The sequence below is a fragment of the Sceloporus occidentalis genome, unplaced genomic scaffold (assembly GCF_023333645.1).
Source record: "Sceloporus occidentalis isolate IW3139 unplaced genomic scaffold, rSceOcc1.0.p SCAF_1, whole genome shotgun sequence".
NCBI classification, from domain to species: domain Eukaryota; kingdom Metazoa; phylum Chordata; class Lepidosauria; order Squamata; family Phrynosomatidae; genus Sceloporus; species Sceloporus occidentalis.
This window is the reverse complement of record NW_028316981.1, coordinates 202,672,663-202,699,007: the sequence shown is the minus strand read 5'-3', so window position 1 is coordinate 202,699,007 and position 26,345 is coordinate 202,672,663. Positions and strand designations below refer to the sequence as shown.

Below are 26,345 nucleotides of genomic sequence, written 5' to 3'. Positions count from 1 at the left end.
CTGTATTTTACTTTTGTTTTGTTAACTGGGCTCTTTTTTAATGACATGAAGGATACAAGTTTTGCTATTTTAAAAAAATAAGAATACAGTGTTGCAGTGCTACGTTTGTGTAACATTTAAATATCTAAAATGCTATGTTCTTGTAGAACAGATATTTTAAATGCCTTCCTTCCCTTTCCTTTATTTCTTCTTCTAGGTAGCCCTGTCAAAAATGAACAGGGCTTTGTGGAATTCCGAGTTTCAGGCCCACTGAGGTACATGTGGTGGTACCATGTTGTGGGGTTAGTTTGGATCAGTGAATTCATCCTTGCCTGTCAGCAGATGACTGTAGCAGGAGCTGTTGTGACATATTATTTTACAAGGTAAGAGATTCTGAGACAGTTCAATCATGAGAGACTTAGTCTTTAAAATCTCAAAAGTATCTGGGTTTTGGGCAGATAGTGTAATGTGGTAAGATGATACTGAAAGGCAAAACTACAACTAGTGTATTTTGCAAGACTCTACATTGCTAAACTTACACACTGGTTCACAAAAGGATCTGGTTAACATCTTTGAGACTAACTGACAGAAAGAAGTTGGTAGCATATGCTTTTCTAGACTTAAGTCTACTTCGTCATGCATCTGATGAAGCAGTCTTAAGTCTATGAAAGCTAGTGCTACCAACTTCTTCCTCAGTCTCAAAGGTGCTACAAGATCCCTTTGATGATCCAGACTAACATGGCTGTGTCTTTGAAGTCTACCACACTGCAGTAATAATAATAATAATAATTTGTTTTATTTATATACCGCTATTCCAAAGATCATAGCGGTGAACAGCAAGTAAGCAAATTAGCAAGTAAGCTAATTTGCCCCCAACAGTCTGGGTACTCATTTTAGCGACCTCGGAAGGATGCAAGCCTGAGTCGAGCTTGGGCCCTTTGCTGGTCTTGAACTCGCAACCTTGTGGTTTCGAGTGAATGGCTGCAGTACAGGCATTTAACCACTGCGCCACCAGTACAGCTCACTCCTTCATTCACTGAGGAGACAGTTTCTAAATAGATAGAATATTGGTTAATACTGGAGCTGGCAAGTCTTGTGTGGCTGTTCTCCATATTTAGTATATGATTACATGTAATCAAAGTCCAAAATACTGTTCTTGAAAGAAATAAACACTCCTAGGTACAGGTAGTACCAAGTGTGTGTGTGTCTCTCTATTGCACTTCATCTTAAATATAAAAGAAAAGAGCATACAGTGAAAACCCTATGTATTTCTTCTCACAAATAAGCCCTATACAATTCAGTGAGTCCTTTAGGTGAGGAGTGAAGGTGGGGACATGTGTCCCCCTGCTCATTTTAAAGTTCTCATGGTCCTCCTCCTCCCCCCCCTTTCTTTGCAATGCTTCTTGGGGCATGGGAGACATTTTTGGCTGCCACCACCCCTATTTGGATCTAAAACAGCTTAGAAAGTTCCTCAGGCATGGCAAAGTTGCTTCCCATGGTCCCTAGGGCCTTTTTAGTGATTTTCCCCCTTAAAATATGGGGATACAACCCTCCACTGTCCCATAGGAAGCTAACGAACTCCCCAACCCCTGCTCTAAATGTTCTGGTTAATGGTCTATGGTGAGCCAGCATCATCATTCAAAGAAAGCCAGCTGTAATGTTACCTGGATGGAGATAGCTTAGCCCCACTTACCCATCTCAGGTACATTAACTGTAGAGGGGAAGCCAAGTATTGACCTCATATTGGGTAAATAATATTATTTTACATTCTATGTATAATTCCCAATTAGATGCACTCTAAAAAAATTTTTATAATGCACAAATTCAATTTCTTGTCTTCTTGAATAGGTAAATTTATTCAATCAATGGAACTTACATAAATGTTAGTTACTAAGTTTCTATTGCTTCAGTCCTTCTACTCTAATAGGGGCTGACTGTGAGAGCCATGAACTTGGCTTCTGTAGTGTAAGTGGTCAGAATTTTCTGTGCCACATGCTGGGGAGAAAGTAAGACTACAGATGGGGAAATACTTCATTATTCAGTGATGCTGAATTTTAAAAATTACTGAAGAGTGAAAGGAAAAAAATCAAACAAGCAAATAACTTCTGAGTATAGGTGAATTTAAAATACTAAAAACACAATAAATGTAACATAGTGCTCTTGGAGATTAAAGGTTTTCCCCCAAAGAAGAATTTTTACTCTCCTCCTAGTACCCCCTTAAACTGAATCTTCAGAGGTCACCAGAGAGAGTGTTTATGTGAGTTTTGACACTTGTGAGAGCAGCATGTGTCAGACAGCTTCTGCAATCTCTGAATCTCCCACATCATGACTTATGCTGCTCATGCAAGTGGACTGCTCCCGAGTGAATGAAGCGGATGAAAGCAACATCCTAAGCCCCAAAGGAAATGGGGGTTCATTCTGATGCCTTGGCGTGGCTTAGCTTCTGTCAGGTTCCATAGTCTTCTCTCTCTTGACATGAATTCACCGACCTGTCTAAAAATGAATAGTTTTTGCATGCTCTATGCTGTCCTCTGACACATACGTTTTGAGGGCTCATCTAAAATATTTAGAGCTTAGAAAAGTTACTTTTTTGTACAGGCTCTGACAGTGTTAGCATTGTGTGTGTCCGTCTGTCTATGTGTGGTCACAGATTGCCTTGGCCCTTTCTCACCAATGGCAACACATGCACATTGCTCCACTGCCATTGAGGAGAACGAGACTTGGGGATAAAATGGCATGGGGTATGCCAAAACAGGACAAAATTGGATTGCAGGTTGGAACATCCACAGGTGGCCTTGCCCCACACAGGATCTTGTGGAATTTGCACAGCAGTCCGGAACAGAATGTCCCTGGATACAAAGGGTTGATTGCATTAATAAAGGAAAACAATTATTTCTCTGTTAATTAGCCAAGACCAAAAGTAGCTGCACATGAGATGTGTCACATTTATAAATTATGAAATGGATATACCAAATAAACCTAAGCCTCTAAAATTAGGGGGAAATGAATCTTAAGGTGTGTGAATTACTCTAAACAGAGAAAACTTTTCATAAACAATGTTTAAAGATCTTTCCAATTATCTTACTGATAAAGATTAAGGCCCCTAGCCACTCTGCTCCTTCCTTTCTGTGATGACTTTATTGCAGTTAGACTAAATCACAGTTTCCTGTTATTTAAGATCTGGGAATCAGTGTTTTAGTCTCAGTTTGCTACCATTAGATAGTATGTACTTTGTTTGGTCGGCCCTCGATATCCATGGACTTGCTATCTGTGGATTCAAGTATCCACAGACAGCAGGCGTGCATTGAGGTGGCGGAGGAGGAGGAGGAAGAGGCAGCAGTGGAGGAGGTTGGAGCATGAGGCCTATTCTGGGATCCCTCTGACTGGCTCAGGGGTGGCCTTCTTCACCCGCCACACTTGGTCTGCCATTTAGGTAAAGTTCCATTGTCCCCAGTGGTGGTGCAGCTGTGTGATTGCACCGCCACTGGGAACAATGCGGGCTCGAGCATCTCTGGATTTTGGACTGGAGCATCTGTGTATTCCCCACAGATAACGAGGTCTGACTGTACTGCAACAATCAGTATGTGTAAGACTCGCTTAGACATTTTTCATAGACACAAATACACATGGCCCTGCCTGTCTTTTTGTGTGTGGGGGATCTGTTGTGGTTAGTCTAAACCAGTGATAGGGACAATGTGGCACATGGATGGCATGTGTCCTTATGGGGTTTTGTGGGCCAAAGAGTGCCTAACATTCTCCCAAAATTTTTGAAAAATGATTCCCCTCCAAAATAACTGTTCCTTAATGCTCATTGGGTAGTGGGTATGATTTTGCCATGTTTATCCCCTCCCCCAAAGCAATTTTAGGCCTAGGAAAGGCCTTTTTTTGACATGGAAATTGATCTTCTTGTCATTTCCTGTAGAACAGGGCTCTAAAATGGCATGGGGTGTGCCAAAACATGACAAAATTTCCCCCAAATCTCCTAGGGCAGGCCTGCACAACATATGGACCAGGGGCTGCATGCGGCCTGCCAAAGCATTTTGGGTGGCCTGCAGGGATGTGGAATGATATCAGGGCTTGTCCGCCACTTGGCCTCCTCCCGAGGAGAGGGCCATACAGAGGAGAAGGAGGAAGGGTGAATGCTCACCCTACAAGGCTCCTTTGCCATCTGGCTTTCTCCTTAGAAATAGGCCAGGCAGTGGAGGAAGAGGGGAACAGGTGAACACTCACCCTGCAAGGCTCCTCTGTAACTCAGCCCTCTGCGGAGGAGGAGGAGGACAGGAAAGGCTCCCCTGATACTCAGCTTTCTCCTGAGGAGAGGGCCAGGCAGAGAAGGAGGAGAGGGAATTACTGTTATTTAATTAAAACCTGTCTGCAGCCTGAAGAATTCAGCCTATTTTAGTTTTGGTCCCTACCCACTGCCAAGTTGTGCTGGCCTGTCCTAGGGTCTGTTGCGGGGCTATTTTATTCCAAAAATTGTAATGCTTGTTTTCTGGTATGGAGTGATGGTGGGGACCATTGCCCCCTTCACCTCCAACAATCCCCACTCCCTAGAATACAGCACAGCTTCCTGTTACTATAATTGCTGAAATTCTGTGTTTTAGACCTAGTTTACTAATATAAGACAGTATTAAAAGTAGACGTTAGGAAAATGACACTTTTAGACTATAGCTTGCAGCACAAAGCCAGTGGATAATTCTAGGAGCTGACATCGAGAAAGGTACACTTCTAAACTGTTATTAAAACAGTATCCTAAATCAGATGCAGTAGGAAACTGTATTTTAAACTAGTACCAAGATAGTTGAGGATACCCAAGACTGATGCACAAGCTCTCCTCTGAGTGCTTGGCCTTTAACTCAGTTTCCATCTTGAAGAGCCAAGCTAATGTCTGAATCAGCCTAAATTCTGGCTTCAGAAATCTTTGGCACCTGCTTGAATTTAAATGTTAATGGGAAATTAAATATTTTTGAGATGTTTACACGTATGTAAGTTGGTGCCTTTGTTTTATTTGCCAAAACACGCTGAAAAGATTGGATCAATTCTGTGTGTAGTGAAAGTTTTACTTTGCTAATGAAGCATGGTCTTAGAATGATTACAAAGTCAATTGGAGCTACCATGATGACATATAGGAATAATCAAAGCAATAAAATGTATAAAACTAGTTAATAAGCAAGACATAGTACTAAGTTATTTTTGTCTCCTTAATAGTTTTTGCCTCTTTAATGTGCTTATAGTCTTTAAATTTCTGCAGAGGCCTTAGAGATCACAATCATTCCTGGGACAGGTGTACCAATTTACCATTGTAAATTTTTATGTGTATAGGACTCACAGTTGCAAAAAGCATCATCTTTAAGGTCCTTCACAGTTCAGTTAGTCATAGCTGTTTTTGCTTGCTGGTGGTATATGTTGTCACTATGTGTTTTTATTTTTCCCCCTCACAGGGAAAAAAGAAATTTGCCATTCACACCTATTTTGGCGTCCGTCAATCGCTTGATCTGTTACCACCTAGGAACTGTGGCCAAAGGGTCTTTCATTATTACTTTAGTGAAGATTCCACGGATGATACTAATGTATATTCATACTCAAGTCAAAGGAAAAGTAAGGGGGAAATTTGTTACATATGTTGGGGGTGAAACTTAGAGAAGAAAAAATCAAATAGAATGTAAAAGTCTTTGTGGCTCAAAGCAGCAGGCTATCTTGACAGTGCACTAAGTGTGTCCCATGGGAACCACACAGCCCTTTAATGGCCATTTTATACCCCCACAGTTTCTGTGCTCCTCCCAAATTTTTCAGCAAAAAGTGTGTAATCCATCCCCTAAAACTTGGGGGTGGGGTAGGGTGTAATTTGTCATTTTGCTCCAGTTTCCACTCTCATGACTGCAGCTGGTTTAGATTTTTTTTAACACTTCAAGTGTTTTGAATTTAGGCAATGGGAAGCCCATCAGACAAGAGAGGACAAAAATGGAAGTGGCTGCTTGTGACTCCCTCCCGTAAACTTCTGGGGGATATATTAGCCATTTGGGGGTGGACAGGGGAGAATTGGCCCAACAGAATGTGGAGACATAGCCACTGGGGTCCCAAAGGGATAGACAAAGCCCCCAGCCTCTGGAAGTTATCCACCTCTGGCCTGAGTAGTCCAGCGTTCAGTTTTTCACAGTGAAAAGCCAGATTCCTCCGAGAACATGACAAGCAGGACATTTGGCCAGTAAGTCCTTTATAGCTGTATTCTACACTCATCTGTAAAATAGAAAACTGGGTTGTGGAACCATGTCCCCAAGAAAGAGACAATAGGAAAGAAAAATGTAGAAGAAAAATAACCTTTTCTACTAAGTAGGGGAATTTAAGCTCTATTATTCAGCTTTTCAGGATCAAGAAGCACACACAACTATTTGTGGGGAGCAGTCAGGTACAGAAAATAATGCAATTTGTTGATTTAACTGCACACTTTTAAATTGCATATAGTTTTTAGAGTGTTTAGTTGGCCAAATGTTGGTAGGAGTTCTATGCTGTTTTGTTAGATTTCTCTCATGATTTAAAGGTCAGTCTGTATCAAAAAGGGAGTATTGCTAAAATGGCTACACAATTTGTATCTCCAAGCCAGCCATGGTACTTCACTGTGGTTCAAAATTGGCTAACCATTTTGAATACAGAGAAGAGGATTCTAATATTATTGACAGTACTGCAAGATTTTTGGGAAGTGACTCAAGAAATAATGCTAGGCACAAAAGGGTTTGGCAAGATTTCGTCATGGTTTTGTGAAGGAGAAAAATAAAAGATGGAATATTTCACCACTGCAGGAGTTGGGGTAATGAATACGTGGGCCCCAAGACCTTGCCGAAAGTGCCTGGTGTGATCCAGGATCAACATAGAGAAAGATGTTTTGGCAATCACTGCAATAACGTTTGTCACGAATTGTCACCATGGAAGTAGCTGCTTCGTTTTTCTTCTACAACCTGGTTCATACTGAGGTTTTTCTGCATGAACATGTACGCAGAAGGGGTTGCACTGATTCAGCTGTGTGATTTGGCCAAATAGCTACAGGAACCGTCAAATTAAAACTGAGGTCTGCACTGTTTGACCAAAAAAGCAGCTGGTTAAAACTAGATTTATATTTGGTATACCTTGCTTTTTAAAAAGTTTCTCACATGCTAGTGTTAATGAGAAAGTAATGCTTCCTTTTTTTCATTAATATTTCATTTTTTGTTGTTGCTCCCCTCATCCAAGGAAAATGCCTGTGCTCGGTGTATTCTGAAAGCCTGCATTTGCTGCCTTTGGTGTCTAGAAAAGTGCCTGACTTACTTAAATCAGGTAAGATCTTTTAGGTTCTGGCATTTAAAATACAAAAGATTGGAAAATTTAACCTTTGTCTTGTTTGCAATCAGATATAAACCAGAGAATGAAATATTATTGGTGTGTTAATATTTGAATGCACTTTCATACTGTATGTGTAGTTGAAACTAAGAAGCATTGTAATTTCTCAGAGGTCCTTGATTGCAAATAATAGTTTAGATGAGAAGCCATGGTGATGCAAATCTGTGCAGTGATTGACTGAAGAAATCACAGTATATGTTTATTGTAACAAGAACGAAGTCTTAACATTTTCCTTACCTCAGCATCATGTATTTTAGAAATTGAGCATCTGTAATGGTCTGTCCTGCATTTCCTTGAGGGAAACTTGCAGTGCATTGGACTAATGATAATTCCATATACATCTATTTAATATAGATTTCTTTTGAATGTGTTGTAGGTTTACCATATTCCCTTTTTTGCTCTAACAATATAATAGTTGTCACTATTATATGAACAATTTTGTTTAATAATAACCATACAGTTTTTCACATCTGTATACTCCTGACTTTGTCTATCTTTGTATAATACTTTTATCTGCAATGAGTCTTAAGTGGGTAAAATCCCTGAAAAAAGAATACATAAAACTTATCCTAGGCCCTCCAGTTATTTGAAGTGCTAGTGTGCCTTCAAAAATAACAGCAATATCCTCTCTTTTTCTTATCACATAAATATTAATCCACTCTTATGCACTGCAGTTCTGTTAACAAAAGGAATCTTGTTACAGTTGACCTTATGGGTCAGTTCCCAGTTAGTACACAATGGCTGTATTCAGATGTCATATTACACAATGGTTTAGCAAAATGTGAATTGCAAAATGTTGTGCAAAAATAGCTTGAAGTAATTTTGAGTAGTAGTAGTTTTCTGTAGGGTGTCACTTCTAATTTTAGAGCGCTTGTATGGAAATTGGGCAGTTGGGGGAATGGTTGTGAGAAACATGTCACCTTGAGCTGCTTTTGGACTACAGCTCCCATTACCCCATACCATTGATTATGTTTGCTAGGGCTGAGCGAGTTCTGGAGTTGTACTCCAGAAAACATTGGGAGGACCACATGATTTCCACTCAAGGTTTATGAGAACCTAACATTTTATGTCTTATTTGAATTAGTACTTGGTGTGAAATTGTGCAAGCAGTCCCCTCCCCCACCGCTATTATTTTATCTATAATCTATAATATTTTATCCGTGTCCTGATTTTGTGACTTAGGGGCAGAGCAGATGGGTGTGAAAGAGCACCCCGAGTCTGCTCCAGCCACAAGTGGGTCAGGACTACACTGACTGCATAGCCTGTTCCCAAAGTGGGCCGCAGCCACAGTACCCAACACACACCACCAGGAACTGGCTTATCCCAGCTCCTTTTTGCTCCGATCCAAAGGACCGGAGCGTGACTTTGGCACAGCTTCGGGCTGCTTTGGAGGTGTGTGTTCTTTGAATGCCACGCCTCCAAAGCAGCCCAAAGCCATTCCATTTGGCCCCTCTGTTCCAAGCCATAGAGAAAGTGGAGACACTTTGGCCTAAACCCCAATTCAGCCTTGCCTGAATGACAACCCTACTCACATAGTTGTGCTGGATTGTGCTATTTTTCAAAGTTGTCCTCCATTGTGCAGTTGTAAAAATATAAATACCAGTTACAGAAGAAAGCATTGGAAGTTAGCCTTGAATGAGTTTTCATAATTGGGAAACTTCTTGTGCAGTCGAAGTTCTACAGACATCATGACACAAAACAATCCAGGCCATCAAAATCAACAGAAATTAAATCCAGGGGGAGCCATGTTTGTCATCTAACAAAGTACAGTAACATCCAAAATCCTCAAAACAGCTATACCTTTATTGGTCAACCAAAATGCACAGAATACATGATGCAAGCTTTCAAAGCTCCACTGGCTTCTTCATCAGGCAAAGATATTAACTTTTGCCTCATGAAGAAGCCTGTGGAGCTTCAAAAGCTTTCATCATGTATTTTATACCTTTTGGTTGGCTGATAAAGCTATTGTTGTTTTGGGGAGCAGAGGTTATGTAATCATTAACATCTTAAGTCCCATTAACTTTACTAGTTTGGGAACCCAATATTTTTCTGGCTCTGTTTCATAATCACATTTATACTAACTGTGTGTGTGTGTGTGTGTGTGTGTGTGTGTGTGTGTGTGTGTATAGAGAGAGTGAGTGTGTGTGTTAATATCTGTGAAGGTCTTTAACGGGGTGGTGTTGAGCAAAAATGAATCTGACCAATGAAATATGTTGTTGTTTTTGCCTAGAATGCATATACAGCCACTGCTATCAACAGCACCAACTTCTGCACCTCAGCAAAGGATGCCTTTGTGATACTAGTGGAGAATGCTTTGCGAGTGGCTGCCATAAATACAGTGGGAGACTTCATGCTCTTTCTAGGAAAGGTAGGGATGAAATCAGCATAATTTTCTGTTCTGAAATCAGCATAATTTTCTGTGAGCACTCTTACTAGTGCATCATGGACTGACTGAAACATCCCAAAGACTTTTTGAAGGCAGCTCCCTTCATACTGAAATAACTACTGTGCTCTGCATGAATTATGGGTTTCATTTATCTCTATGCCACTTGGAGATCATTTCACATAGAGTAGAACAGAAATATTTAAAACAATAAATAACATTTATAAATTATGCTGTTTGAGTAGATATGTATCATTTGTATTCTTTTGTGTATTTCCTTTAGATTCTGAGGATTTTTTTAAAAATTAAAGTTCTGTAATTAAGTTTGGTTCATTTGTGTGGGGAGGCAGTGGGGAAAGTGAATCTTGGTCACCAACTGCTGGAAATCCCTTTCTTCTTCATGATCCATGAGACACACATAGCAGTTGCTCTGCAACTGCCCAGAGCTACTTCAGAACCTTCCAAAGAGGGGTGATTCTTTGTGTATGTGTGTGGGGGAACCCTGTGTTAGAGCCTGAACAGACAGGCAGCTTCAGCTGGTTTCCAGCCTGCTTGGAAACATGGTGTTTACATGTGCCACACCCCACAAGCCAGACAGAAACCCGGCACAGTGATTACAGGCTGGCCGGCTTCTCTCTTGCTTGGGGGCATGTTGCTTAGACACCACTTTCCCCGGAGCCGGCTTTTTGGGAGGAAAATCCAGCACTTTGGGGAAAGGGGTTGGCTTTTTTCACCCTAAAAAGGAGCTGATCTTGTCCATCTGGCTGGATGGGGGCCAAGCATCTCTTTGCCCTGCCCCGATCCATCCTATCCTAATGGTTTCTTCTGGATAACATGTAAATAAATGACTTTTTAACATATTTCAGGGTGCATTTCTTTTACTCTAGATAAGAGGCCACTATCAGGACAAAACAGAAACAGAATAGTTTCCAGTTGGCAAAAGAGTCAAAGAGGGGTGGATTTGTGCTGGGACAGAGTAAGGGCCAGACTCAGTGTACTGGGTCAAAAGATGGCCACAACTTTAATGCTTATGCAGGGTTCAAGAACAGTTATAAACGCCATCATAAATCAAGCATAATGCATACATAAATCAATCACTCATAAATGGGTAATAAATCAATCATAATGTATACAGAAATCAGTCTTAAATAGGTAATGATTCAATACAGGCATATTCAATCATAATGAGGACAAAAATCAATCATACATGGTGGAAGCATAAATCACCCACAAGGTAGTCATAAATCACCCATAATGCCACAAAATTGAACACACCTTCTGGTAAAGGGAACACAGAGCCCATCACTGAACTACAGCATAAATTGCACAGCAGCCCCCCCCCCACCCTAGAACCTTTACCCACCTTCAAGTGGATTGTACCCTACCTGGTATTGTAGTTAAGGGCAAATGGGCAGGCAGAGAGGTAACCCATGCCTGGCCAGTCGGATCAGCTACTCCTTCTGTCCCCAGTCCAAGTACAGCTGGGGTTTGATTCCAGGATCCCCCATGGATAACAAAATCCATGGATGCTCAAGTCCCTTTAAATATAATGGCATATCAAAATGGTGTCCCTTATATAAAATGGAAAATCAGGTTTTGCTATTTTGTAATTTATACTTTTTAAAAGAATATTTTCAAGCCGTGCATGCTTGAATCCGTTATTAGAAAATCCATGGATAAGGAGGGCCAACTGTATCCCCAAGGATCATTTATTGAAATTCATCTCATGTCTGATAACCCTGTCACCTATCTCTTTAACCTATCTGTTTAATTTATATTCAGAACATAGCATACAGAAAGCAGATACTCAGAGAACAGAGTTGTGGAAATAAGAGAAAAATCAGTAATGTAAGAAATAAAGATGAAAATACATTACTAGCGGAAAATAGCAAAGACTTGGAATGATTACTGTTGAAAGTTCAAGAGAAAAACCTACAAAATCAGGATTACAGCTTAATATTTCAAAAACACAAAGTTATTGACCACAAATGATTTACTTAACTTTAAAGTAGGTGATTAAAAATACCAAAATCGTTAAAGATTTGCTATACCTTGGCTCAGTTATTAATCAAAACAGAGATTATAGTCAAAAAATGAGAAGAAGACCAGGACTTGGAAGGGCAGCTATGAGGGGGCTAGATAAGATCCTCAAATGCAAAGATGCTTCATTGAATACCTACATCAGGATCATCCATGCCATAGTATTTCTGATTTTTATGTATCTTTGTTAAATCTGGATAGTGAAGAAACCAAACATAACAAAAGTAAATTGATTTGAAATGTGATGTTGTATGAGAGTTCTATATGTACCATGGACTACCAGAAGGACAAATAAATGAATCTAAGGGCAAATCAAGCTTGAACTCTTACTAGAAGCTAAAATGACTAAACTGAGGCTATTGAACTTTGGACATATCATGGGATGATATAAACCACTGGGTAAAGTAATACTAAAAGCAGTATGAAACGAAATAAGATGTAATATATTTGGATTGACTTAATCAAGTTTGCAAGACCAGAACATGGCTGTTAATAACAAGATCTCTTAGAAGTCTCATTTTCATAGAATTGCAGTAAATTAAAGCCAACTTGACAGCACATAACAGCAATAACAAAAATGCTTCATATAATAGGCATGGAGAATCAAATGCGCCTAAAGCCTTATCATAATGCTGAGGTCCCTGTTATAAATTATTCTTTCTCATTGTGCTTTAATTCACATTGCAGCCAACTGAGTTTCTGAGAGGGGAATTTGTAATCCTACAAATAAACAAGTCAATAAATAACAGAAGGGAGTGAATAATTAGATGTAATGGCCTTAAGGATATTGGACTGCACAGTGAGGTTTCCTTGAAATGGATTTGCTATGTTCCATCAAGGTCTCCCTTGAGGTGGTGAGGTGGGTACATTTTTCAAATGCGGATGAAAATAACATAGTAACAAGAAATGAAGCTAGTACCATAAAGCACTCCCTCACTGTCAGTTAAATACTGCTGCCCCAACCAAGCACTCCACTTTGTAGCTTAAGCCAGGGTTTAGAATGAAGTAGTATGCAAGGATCCATTTTCACATGTTATTTTCATTTTAAAAAACAACAACAGGATTCACATTTGAGAATACAGTTGCCCCTCCAAGTCCGCGGACTTGAAATGTGTGGACTTGGAAATCCATGGAGGGGTGACCGTTATTAATCTTAATGTATGCACATGCGCCCCAGAATATGTGCAAGATTTTGAACTTGCAGGGGGGACCTGAATGGATCCCCCGTGAGTTCAAAGGGGTGACTGTACAATGAAAATCAATTTTTCATGAAATTGGTATGCATTTTTGGATATGTATTTCTGAAATAAATGTTTCAAAGAATTGCATTACCTTTCTAGAAGATATACTAAAGATAAGAGTAGAAAAAGAATCATAGAATCAAACTAATCTTCCTTTCACATATGAGAGAAGAGACTGTGGAATCTGTCTGACTATGGTGTCGGCATATGATTTAGCGAGAAATGTTGATATATGGAGATAACCAGAAAAACACACACACACACAGCACTTTCAGATTCTGATGTTTTCTTGCTATTATCCTTTAGAGAAAGCATGCCTTCCTCCAAAGTAAAGACAATTGAAGACAGTTATTTTATTTTTTTAGCAAGGGGGACAGTCCTCAGGTTAAGAAAAGCTATCCTAAAATACAGATTTCATCTTACAACCTGTACATTTAAGTTTTATTACTGAGATGTGTTTTTTTTCCTATGACCTCCCAGTCTTGCCAGCATACATACTACATGCATACTGCTTCACACATTTTGTTGAGTAAAAGTTGATAAGGAGTGATGTTAATGGTTAGTAAAGAATTCTGTTTTTATTTACCCTGGATGACTCTGATCCACTGCAAGTGCAGCAATAAGTGATTAGCTATAAAGATGAGTCAGAGAATCAAGGATGAAAAATTCTTAAGAAATGTTTTGAATGCCTCTGAGCATACCCAGAACTTTGCACAATGAAATTACCACCACATGCTCTCTGCCTTTTTTTCCCTATCTGAAAGCAATCTTTTACGCCACTGTTGTTAGCAGACCTTGTTTCATGTCAACATCTAGAAGTCTCAACTTGCACTTGGGTGTGCCATCAAATTTATAGGGGGTTTTCAGGACTCTCGGGAGCATGTTGCTCAGGAGCAGAATTAGAAACAAGAGGCCTAGCCTTTCATAATGTGCTGAGAAAATTCTGTCAATTTCTCATACAAATCTACTTGTAATCACCAACCAAAAATGATAAATTGAGAACATTTAAAATCCATTTTATTAATCTGAGCACTAAACTCATAATATCTCTGGCCATCTAGAACCTGTCTTTGTTTTCTCTAGGTCCTAATTGTTTGCAGCACAGGCTTGGCAGGTATCATGCTGCTGAACTACCAGCGAGACTACACAGTATGGGTGCTGCCACTCATCATTGTCTGCCTGTTTGCATTCCTGGTTGCTCACTGCTTCCTGTCTATTTATGAAATGGTGGTGGATGTCCTTTTCTTATGTTTTGCCATTGACACTAAGTACAATGATGGTAGCCCAGGGAAGGAATTCTACATGGATAAAGTTCTTATGGTAAGCTACTTTTCATTTTCTGTACCTATGCAGTATTTAAATATGATGAGCCACAAAGTGTAGAAATTGCTAGAGCAGTGGGTGTAATTTTACACACACACACGGACAGTATTCTGTTTTCTTGATTTAGGTTTGATGTTGATGTGGGTTTAGGTTAGTGGGCTGAAGTTTTCTGAAGTTACAGCTAACACTTGGGAGAAGAAAGCATCCAAATCAAAGCTCAAATTTGGCTGCTTGTGGAATTGTACACTCACCCAGCAGTTTTGGCGAGAGTTCCATACAGCAAGCACTTTCACTATGGAAGACAAATGCCCCTTTACAGATTAAAATTTAAAATGTACACTGAAACATGATATAGTCTTATGAGCATGAAATCAAAATGTTTGGCTTTTCAGTGTGATATTCTATTTTTATTCTGGTTTGGAGGACTACCTAAAACAGCACAAGGGACCATTATTGGTCTTTGGACCCCAAGAATCATTGCTTTGGAGGATGTTAGCCATTTGATTGTGGAATTTGTGGCATAGAAACATAATACAGACTTTCTGCAAACTGTCTTTCAGGAATTTGTGGAGAACAGCAGAAAAGCAATGAAAGAAGCTGGCAGGGGAGGTGGACATGAAGGCAGGGAACTCAAACCAATGGTAGGTCCAAGGGAAGAAATGGCTGCTCTTTTCCAAGAGTTTCACTTGTACTTTTTATCCCTCTCTATTTTCACTGACTGTGCTTCTTCAGGAGAAGTCTTTGTCATTTGTGTCACTCAGGATGTTTTGCTTTTTCTGTTTGTGAGCTTGCCTATCACCTGGATGGCAGAGTTTTTATCACAGCTGAGACCATCTCCCATAAAAGTAAGCTGAAAGGAACTGTATCTTCATTCTTCTGCAATGTTTCTGTAACCTCAGAAAGCAACCATATTCTCTCAGTAAAGATGTTTATAGTACTCATAGTATCCTAGCCATTAGCTACAACTGCTGATATTGCAGTTGATGCTTTTATCTAATTATAGTATTGCTGTTTATATTCTATGTGTTTTAATTGTATTGAATGTTAATATTTTTATACACAAAATGTATATGCTGTTTATTTTATGCAGTACTTTTATATTGTACTTATTTATTTTGTATGTGAATGGACTATGGTCTAAGTATTAATAAATTACTACCACTAAAAAGGGCATCACAGAAATAGCCTTTGCCTTGAAGGACTCCAGATATCAGGCAAACCAACAAAGTACTTATTTGTCCTTTCTGTGATGCCCTTTTTAGTGGTAGTAATTCATTAATTCTTAGACCATAGTCCATTGCCATACAAAATAAATAAGTACAATATAAAAGTACTGCATAAAATAAATAGCATATAAATTTTGTGTATAAAAATATTAAAATTCAATACAATTAAAACACATAGAATATAAACAGCAATACTATAATTAGATAAAAGCATCAACTGCAATATCAGCAATAAATCTGGCCTGGATTTTCATTGCTGCCAGGGCAAAAAGGAAACCTTAGATGTTATTGTAGATTCAGTATCAGACAGCAGATAAGTTTTTTTTTTCTAAAACAGCATTAAGATATAGATAAGACAGAATAGGTCCCAGAAATTTGGTTTTAGGTTCAGAATATAATGAACAGGAGAACAAATGATGGGGCAAATTCTCAATTTCTGGGGGCCCCCACAAATACACAGATAGAGGGCCAAAGGAGTGTGAGAATATCTCCCATCAACCATAGCTGTAGGCATGATTTGAAAATGAAGGGCTGTAACAAGTTTTGGGAGTGTGAGCTTTGCCAGATAAACAGCCCTTTGATGGTTAAATTCATAGAGTCAATACCATTTTGAAAATTTAGAGTCATTAATAGCCTTGTCTGTCCAGTTGAGCACCATGGTCGTAAATATATTCATGAAGCTTCTCTTTTGAATTCAAGATAGAAAAATTGTCAAACGGAACAGGATATGATTCAAGCGACTTGTGATATCTTAAACTTTAAGAGTGGAAACAGCCAGGTGCCCCACTCAGTGTTGTAAAATCTGCTCCAGTAGATCTCAGGGCCACTGCTCTGATGTCTTTTCTGTTCCTGAACTGTATCAAACATGTCAGTGGCCCTGACATAATATTTACTATCCCTTTACCAGAATTTGTGGCCCTACGTTGTATTCTGGCTGCATTTGTGAGTCACTTGATTTCACATAGCAAAGATGGCGAATATGAGTATTCACAACTATTCCGCTTGCTGGAACTGAGTTCCTGATATATATAGTTGAAGAGATCAAAGGTGATTCAGGATGAGAGCTGCTTTACTTCTCTGCTTATTTACATATAAATAAACAAGTTCTATTGAGCCTTGTTTTTTAACACTCAGTTGTAAGATGCTGAACCCCACTAGCAAGGAAGTGGATACAGTTACTCCTTTCAACCTGCAAAAGTAATATTTCCTACACTGTTGCTTGTGTTCCATTTTTCCTTCTATCTCTGTCATTCCTTCTTTATTTTAGTGCTGTGCCTAATGGACAAAAATATATTTTTGGCTCCCTGTTTCAGACTCTTCTTTGTTTTACTTTCGGATGCAATCATTTTTTAAGTAAACAATCAAATTACAGATTAAGTCTCCATTATCCAAAATGCTTAGGGCCAGAAGTACTTGGGAATTCGGGAGTTTTTTGGATTTCAAAATACCTGTATTTGCATATATGTACATAATGCAATGTTTTGGAGATGTGACTGAGTCTAAACACAATATTCATTTATGTTTCATGTACACCGTATACACATAGCCTAAAGGTAATTTTATACAGTATTTTTAATAGCTTCATGCATTAAACAAAGTATGTGTACATTGAACTGTCAGAAAGCAAAGGTGTCACTATCTCAGTCACGGATGGAAAAAGGTTTGGGTTTTGGGAAGTTTTCAGATTTCTGAATTCCAGATAAGGGAGACTCATCTTGTACCAGGAATAAGAAAACTCCAAGAGCCAGTAAAACAAAATAGTGTTACTGCTTTTTATCATGGTGATATTGAAGCCAAAATGCCTGTATACACATTACACATACTGTCTTTTTCATCCAGTTGGAACATTTGGGAGCTAGTTCATGTAATACATTTGGAACAGTTTTTTGCAGTATAGACCTGTCATACACACAAATGATCTGATAATGCACAAATGAAACTGCTGTAACTTTCATAATATTGCATGAGGAGCTGGAAACAGCAAGTGACTTTGTGAAAAAGGGAGAACTCTTGAGAGGAACAGAAGACTCATGAAAGATTAGATCATATACAGGATGTTTTATTAGGTAGATTGTTCCCTCTTGTGCAAGAGTTTTGAAGGTCAGAATTCAAAGATACAGACTAAAAAAAGAAGTTGGCAGCATACGCTTTGTAGACTTCAGTCTACTTCCTCAGATGCTTTTGGTCTTGAATAGTTTTGAGCATGTTTATCATGGTGTTACAAGTGGAAATAAGGTGCGTGCTAATGTCTTGCAAAAGTTTCCAGCACACAGACATAGAGAAAACTGGCATCATTTATTTGTTAATAGTGCCATGGATTGTTGACATGCATGTGTAAATAAGCCATTAGATATGGGGGTTTACAGGACCTGAGCAGAACATTTCACATGGGAGGATAGCAGATTGGTTACAATGTCTAGTTTAAAATTGACTACCATTCCGTGTGTCTGAATTCAGACTGCAGTTCCAACAAACTACAATTAAACAATGATTTGTGATCATGATTTTTTTCACTAACCCAATTAAATTTACCACAGTTCCCTGAGTTTGGGAGGTGAATTCTTCCAGTCTATTTGTCACACCAACATTAGGGAATAAAATAGGGAGGACCACACAGACCCAGGGCTTTAACACCATTACATTAAACCATCATTTGCTGCTACAGCTGAACAAAACCATTATTGCAATTCAATCCAATTTTCAACTGTTGCAATGAAACAACAGTTACAGTTGGTGGTAATTCAAGAAAATGTGGATGCTTTAAGCCTATGTTTGATTTAGTTTTTCCTATTCATGGTAAAACATAGAGTCTTAACCTCTGTGTGAGAAAGAGAGAAAATGTATGTGTTGGCACCTATTTGCAACAGTTGTTATGCCAGGGGTAGGTTCTGTTTGTTATCAGAATTCATTCTGATTGATAACTTATAATTTTTGTAACTCACTCTGTACCACACAGACAGACACCAAGTAATAAATTGCCTGAGTATATACGACATATGCCCCAAAATGTCGTAAAAAGTCACCTGCAACACTTGTGGAATGTTTGTCTTCTTGCCTATGGATGTGAGAAACATGATGTGCACCAAGTGCAGGTTGGTAGCCCTTTTGGAAGAGAAAGTCCAGCAGCTGGAGGCCCAGATATCTACACTTCAGCATCTTAGGGAGCAAGAGGTTTTCCTGGACAGAATGGACCAGACAGTCTTGGACAGGAAGCACACAGAGGAAGTTGCTGGGAAGGATGTCACTTCATGTATAACGGAGGTAGATGGTTGGAGGAATGTCACACACAGAAGTAAGGAAACCAGGGATCGCTCTGGGAGCTTGCAGCTACAGAATCAACTTGAAGCTCTCTCCCTTATCAGGTGTCATGTCCAGCCTGGAGGACAACTTGGAGGACTCAGAGGATGAGCCAGAGCCCCTGCGACCTGAACCTGTAATTGAGGAGCCTGAGGCTGGCCCTAGCTCTGCAGGAGCAGAGTCTGTGGCTCCTCCAGAGGTTCAGTGGCCAAGTCTGCCTGGGGCCAAGGCTGTGGACATAGAGGAGGATCTGGGAAGTGTGCCTACCTTCAGGGAGCGTCAAGCCGAAAGACAGGGCCTTCGAAGATCACTGAGGCTTTATCAGAAATGTGTAATCAGACACCCCTGAATGCCTGATGCCTGCCAATTTAGGCAGCTAGAGCATGTGTGTCTCCTTGCCAGTGATTATCTGACTTTTCTGTAGGGAAGACTCTGTCTCTGGCTCCTGTGGTTTCTTGGAACAAATCCTTATTTCCTGGATTGCTGACTATCTTAATTATCCAGAAACCTTGATCTTGGACTGCCTTATTGACCTGCCTATCTGATACCTTGAATCTTGGACCGTTTGACAACTCTTTTGGTAATCCTTCTGCTGATACTGGTTTGAATCTCCAAGACTTTGTTGCTTCTGGGGGTTTGTTTGTTTAAGAACTAGCTGACTTATCAGCCACTTGGCTACTTTCCTGGACATCAGGAATGATAAGAATGAGCAGCATAAACAAACTTCAGGGACCGAGTAGGGGAGCCTGAGAGTACCACCATAGGAAATAGTCACTGCTAAGCCTCAGAGGTGGTGTACTCCTTGCTGAGGTGTACTGGATCAGTGGTTTGTGGGTCTGACAAGATGTCTCAGGAGGTGTGTTGTCACCCTGGGGCAAAGGTCTGTGATGTGACAATGAGGCTGACAAGACTTGTCAAGCGTACTGACTGTTACCCCTTCCTTTTGGTCCATGTAGGAACCAATGATACTGCAAGGCACAGCCTTCAGAATATCATAAGGGATTATGAAGCTCTGGGTAGGAAGCTGAAAGAGCTGGATGCACAGGTTGTTATCTCATCTCTTCTCCCAGTTGAAAGGCATGGCCCAGAAAGGGAGAGGAAAGTAGCAGATGTGAATAACTGACTCTGCAGATGGTGCCTCCAAGGACAATTTGGATTTTTGGATCATGAGCTGCGGTTCTATGAGGGTGGACTTCTGGCAAGGGATGGGTTGCATCTCACCCCATTTGGCAGAAACGTTTTTATCAATATGTGTGTGGGACTTGAAGCCTTCTCATCAATGCTACATCAATACTACTAGCTTAATTTTGAAACTTTGGGGCTCAACAGACAGGGAGAAAAGGGAGGTGAGATGCTGCCCCTTTCTTCCCCAGACGGAAGCTGCAGCAACCAAACCATGCGGCCTCTGGGAGCCCTAAAAAGAACTCCCTCACGTGCACCGATGATGTTTGGACATGGCACCACGCATAGGTCATCATGGTGGCCCCCATGTGGACGCCTGTTGAGCGGTAGGACTCGGGAACATACAGACGCTCTGCTCTCCCGAGCCCTAAAATCGGCCCCATGATGGCACTTTTTGGCCGTCTGTATCAGGCCTTAGTTGATATTCTAATTTACTTCATGGGACTCCAAGGATAAAATTGGATTGAAGGAAAAGTGGTATTACAAATGTGAAATTTACTGTAATAAATTATTACTTGATAATCAGTGTCGTACTGACTTGCATACATTTTGTTTTGATGAGGTTTCCTTTGTACATTCACCAGTTTAAATCCCTCTCCAAAAAATAGGGGATTTTGTGAGAGAGTTTTTTGGCTTAAACTGTTTTTTTAACAGTGTTTTGTTTGTTTGTTTGTTTTCCATTAACATGTACACCAGTATAGTAGTAAATCAGAAAATTAAGTAGCAACATGCATTTCAGAAGTTATGGTTGCTAGGTTTAATAATCATTGTCCCCCCCCCCCCCAAAAAAAAAAGTACTATTTTTAAGGCAAGTTGTTTTGATTGAAACTTATCTTAATTGTTTCTGAATGGGATTTCTTGCATTTCAAAATAAAGTGATTAAAGAGAGTCAAGTGACCATGGATGCTGGTCTAACAATGAACAACTGCTAATAAATGGTTAAAATTAAAATGTTTAAACTGTAACAATTCTTATGTGACAGAGTTGTGTAAAATTTTGCATGGTGCGGATAGGAAAAGAGGTTGCTTTTTCTTCCCCTTTTGCATAATATTAGAATCTAGCATTATCCATTGAAGTATAGATAAAAGAAACTACTTCTTCACATACTATGGAATTCTCTGCCACAATATATTACAATAACTACCAGCAAAAAGAAGGGGGGAGCTAACTAGGCCATCTAGTTGATCAATGTGGGAGCATAATGTTATACTATGTAGGTCTTTGGTCTGGTCTAGCACTGTTCCATTCATGAAAGGTCAAGTCTGGATCTTACCTATTATAAAATCTGCAGTGGTGCCATTTGTATTAAAACAGTATTTCTATTCTGAAATTCTGAAGACTCTCCCCCATTCTTTTGCAAATTGAATTATTATTTTAGATTTACCCTCTTAGACTTTGACAGTAGACACCTTTTCAGAAGTATTGTTCCTTTGTAATAAGACTATCCCATATGTAAATTTCCATTTCTTGTTGACCTTCTGCAACTTTTACATATAACTTTCTTGTCTTGTTTTCTAGGCCTCTGGAGGAAGTTAATCCTGAAGCTAGTCAGCCATTATGGAAACCATTGACATTCCAAAACAATATCTATCTTATCTATCTATATATATATATCTATATATATATTATTTAAAAAGCAGCCAAAATCAGAGAAAAGGAACAGGGATTTAATACTTTTTTAACGATTATTTTTGTGAAACATGTACTCTTTTCATACGGGTGGCTTTTACAAGCAACTTTTATCATTGTTCCATTTAAAAATCTAATCATTGTGGTTTGTGCAATGTTATGATTGTAAAAAGATTGAGATATTTCATAATTTGGAGAAGGATTACATAATGTTTGAAAAGTATTGTGCAAGACTGCCGATTTGGAATAACGAGTGGGTCAGATAATTTCCCCTCATGGTTATTTTTAATGAGCATAACTCTTTAAAACTCAATGGATAATGACTGTTCTGAGGGGACAAAATCCTTCATAGATTTTCTTTTCCTTTTTTTAGAGCAGAAATGAATAATACATTAATCATGTTGGGTTTTGCTTGCTCTTTTGCAATGAGATGCTAATAGGATCCAGGAAGTTCAACCTATCCAGGTTTTTTTTTCTCATTAACACATTAGACAATTTATATCTAATGCATTAAAAAAATAACCAACTCCTCAGGTATTTAGATATTGAGACAGCCCCTGAATCTATGAAGGACAAACTAAAGGCATATGAGGGAGAGTGAGTTTTATATGCAACTTTCGTCCTGTGTCACTTTAATTTTCCCCCGTGAATTTAATATTGTCCTTTGCACACCATTGTTCTTTTCAACTACGCAAATTCTTTAAATAAACAGATGAATGACAGACATCTAAAGCTCAGCTTTAGATATGCTCCATCACTGTCCATCCATGACTACATGGAAAGATGCTAGGAGTAAAGAGAGAAGCTGTACAACTATACAAAAAAGTACTGTATGTCATTCATGTTTTTCTTTCATGTTGACATCATTTCTTGGTCATGTTTCATGATATGTTTTGTAATAAGTGGAGCAAAGCGGGAAAGAGCAGGTAAATATCTTCTTAAAATGTCACTGCATCAGTGTCTACCGTAGTTCTTAGAAACTCTTTGTATTCATACTCATAGGATCTGAGAGCCACATGAATACTTCAGAAGCTTCCAGAAAGCAATACTTGTGTCTTTCCTACCTTCTCACACTTTCTAGAGTGCAACTGTTTAATCAGCATATTGAAGTTATTTCAGAAGCAAATTGGATCTTACAGTGGCCCAAACTATGTGTTAGAATATGCTGGATCCTTATAGGGAGGAAGGAGTTTAAACCACCTCAAGGTCACAGGGCAAGAAGCAGACTAATCCTCCCTTTTCCCATGGTCCCATCACTCAAAACCCCACCTGCCCTCACAATTTTCCCCCTTGCTTACACTGCACCAGGAGAAAAGGAACCGGAAGAAAAATTACAGCTGGAAAAAAGAGTTCAGCAACCTCTAGTTCCCATCCATGCTGCACTTTAAATCCCCCATCCCTCTAGTGCCTAAGAATTCAGCGTAGCCCCATTCATATACCCAGGCCTTGCCATGTTATATCTAGTTTTCCCCCTTTGTATAATAAAAACTCATAAGAATGTTTTTAAGAACTGCAGTTCTTCAGTTGTATTAAATGTCCAGTCTGGAAAACATTTCTTTCTTTGGGATTCTGCACTAATAGAAGTCTTTGGTCATGTTAGCTCCACACAAATGAAAATATTCAGTGGTTTATAAGAAATTGCAGTACTTGATACTTACTGGATATCTTCATTCCAGTGGCATCTGAGGAATGATTTTGAAACATTTATGTGAGTGGATTCTCTCAATAATGAACAGATTTGTGCCCTAATGCCCTTGTAAGACTTCGCTCATTTTTGCTCTGGAATAATTTTGATTTGTACAATGGAGTGAGAGGAAGCTTTCTTTGAAGCCTTTCAGTTGCAGGCTGTGATACATTTTCTACACCTGATGTGCTTCTGAGACTTGGTCAAGTGCTTTTTCATTCATAAGGTCAAATTTTAGTGTACATCAGTGCTAATGGTATTGTTTGAGAGTCTTGATCCAGCCAAACTTTCTGATATACATCAAAGTTTTAGTTAGGACATCTATTTGGAATGGGCATACCAGGCTGTATGGATGTTGGACTACAGCTGCCATATCCATAGCCAGTGGAAGTGTTGGAACTGCAGTATCAAGATCATTTGGAGCACTACAGTTGCTACACATGTTAGAGAGGAAGGTTAGAAAGAATTCAGAATACTGGCTTATTCTTTACATGGATTTCATAAACAACAGATGAGGTGATAATGCTGTTCCAGGAATGTACACCATTAAACTGCAAATTGTTGGTATGAGCATACCTGAACACTCTGACTACACCCAAAAAAATCACTGCATATGGAATGATGCCTTGTTAAGTAGATTTTTGGATTGGAACCTCTTTCTCAGAGAAATAGTTTTCTATGTGCAGGGTGTTAATTTTTTTTTAGGGGAAAACATTTAACTGTGATGTTCCCACTTCCATGTACTCTGAAAAGTTACAAAACAGTTTTGACCACTTCATCTGTTGTTTCTGTAGACAAAGCTGTATAGAGTGTGGACAAATCAGAGTTGCAGAAACACAATTGATAGAATTGATACCCGTTGCTTTCCAGAAGGTTCCAAAGTTTGACAGGGCTCTGCCCCTATCAGCATGAATGGTCAAAGACTTCTTGAACTGCTTCATTACTGGTTGGTAGCTTTCATTTTATCCAGTAACAAGGACTTGTCCCTATTTGTATGTTAAATTCCTTTCTCCATTCCTGAAACTTAATTCATAATGAATGCTAGTATTCCATTGTTTGGCTTATTGTAATGGTAATGCTTACAGTGTAACTGCAGAGAATAATTTCATGATCTGTTTATGCTATATATTCCTTTTTGTTACAATTTTTTTAAGAAAACTATTTTTGTTAATGTAAAGTTAAATATTTCAGAGCAGAATTTTTAAACTTTATTGCACTAAATGCATATGTGGAGAAGAGAGAAGTAATGCCTCAACAGTTGGATCACTCCTTAAGAAAATCATTTTGAAAAAGAGAGCTATTGCTCTAGATAAGCTTAGCTAAATGGTTACAGAAATGGGTGTAGAGACACTCCTGAGCTGAATGGCCACCAATTTTTTGTTGTTTTATGTTTGTTTTTACAAATGGCTGTTTTGATTCTGTGCTTCCTTTAAAGGATCAGATCTTTTAAAATTGCTGCTGAAGGAAACATAGCATTCTGTAATTAATTGGTGGTCTTTGCTGTGTAACTAAATGCTTCAGTTTCATTTTTTTATAAATCATCTGACATCTAAATCTTTTCAGACGACTTGCAATAAAATTCAGGACAGTTGAGAAAAAGCAGAATCATTTCTTTATCAGTCACAGAAACCAATCATGGAAGTGCATTTTAAGACTAGCAAACTAGATTGGCCTTTGCTCCTGCTAACACCTTAACATAGCCTGCTGAACATAGTGCCATGAAACTTCATTAGGTCTGTTCACATGATTAACAGTTTAAATGCTTGTGTGTTAGCAGGAACCAAGGCATTAGTCTAGGCTTAAACTAGAGCACTGCTTTAATTCTCTTTTTAATGTATATATTACATGTTACTGTAAGAATATTTAGGAGGAGAGGTAAGAGGAGCCTTAATTTGGGGGAGGAAGTACAGTGCCTCTGCTGTGACACTGGACTTCAGACCAAGTCTGCTTAAGTCCCTGGGGTTTGGCAACAACAAGGAAAGAAACCTGGGCTCAGCAGGTTGAAAACCACAGAAGCTGGATTCCAAAGCAAGGAAGATGGTGGGTCACTTAGCTGGCTCCACTGAGGTTAGCTCCCATTAACCTCAGCTTCAGAAGTCATAAGTTCAAGATGGGAGGCATGGATTTGGCTCACTTTGAGATCATCAAAACTCCTGCTTTGCCAGGTTCCACAAGCTTGAGTTTCCTGCTTGTTGGAAGCCTTGGGAAGAGTGATGCTTTTTGGTTTGAACTTGCAACTGGAATTGTAATCAGAAACTAAAATTTTGTATTTTTGTATACCTTGATTGTGCAGCATTTTTATATACAGTTCCTGTTTTACAAATAAATTTGGTTTCTTAAAATGGTGTCTAAAACGTTTTATGGCTATTACTTCCCTTAGGAAACTTGGATCATGAAAAAGAATTCTGCACAGGTTGTAGAGTATACACAAAACTATGCCCAGGTTTCCATCCACCAGCAGAGCTACCCTTCTGACTGGTGCAACCTGGAGCCTTAGACATTTCTCAGACATTCTACTACACATAAGGTTGCCACTTCACTGATCAAAGTTCTTGGCCAAGTGTTAATATATTGGGGCAGTAAGTGATGGAATCAAAGTGATTTCAAGAGGGCCTATCCTTTAGGTGACACTACTTGTTCCCAGAGGACCTGGTATTTTAAATGCCAACAACATGACTAAAATGCTCACAGAAATAATAATATGCAATCATTGTACTGTTTGCAAGATTTTTCCTCCAGAATACTTTTATTTCAGATGCCACCATCAAAGAAGTGCAATGATGTGCAGCTAGGTAATTTTAAACACTGGCGTTAATTATCTTATTGGAGAAGAGTATCAATTCAGTGATCTTCTCCACTGCCAATATTCAGGAAATTTGCTGAGTTGGGTTGCTAAGACTGCTGCTCTTGCTAAATCTCCCAGCAAGCTGATGTTTGGCTTTTCATTTATTAGCTTGCCTAAATATTTCATACTGAAAAGAACGCATTGC

At 39.1% G+C, this 26,345-nt stretch overlaps 1 protein-coding gene across 3 annotated transcripts in view; it reads left to right on the top strand.

Annotated features, from left to right (window-relative positions):
- LOC149323244 (choline transporter-like protein 1) overlaps positions 1–25,691 on the top strand; it is a 118,159-nt gene extending 92,468 nt beyond the window's left edge. Inside the window, exons 10-16 of one of the 3 annotated variants that reach the window (XM_089488638.1) lie at positions 197–362; positions 5,421–5,577; positions 7,204–7,287; positions 9,581–9,718; positions 14,098–14,334; positions 14,898–14,978; positions 21,561–25,691. In XM_089488638.1, the coding sequence (XP_089344764.1) occupies positions 197–362; positions 5,421–5,577; positions 7,204–7,287; positions 9,581–9,718; positions 14,098–14,334; positions 14,898–14,978; positions 21,561–21,578 (881 nt within the window). In that variant the 3' untranslated portion in view covers positions 21,579–25,691. The other 2 variants (XM_089488639.1, XM_089488637.1) reach the window with 2 other exon arrangements.
- Positions 25,692–26,345: the final 654 nt, after the last annotated feature.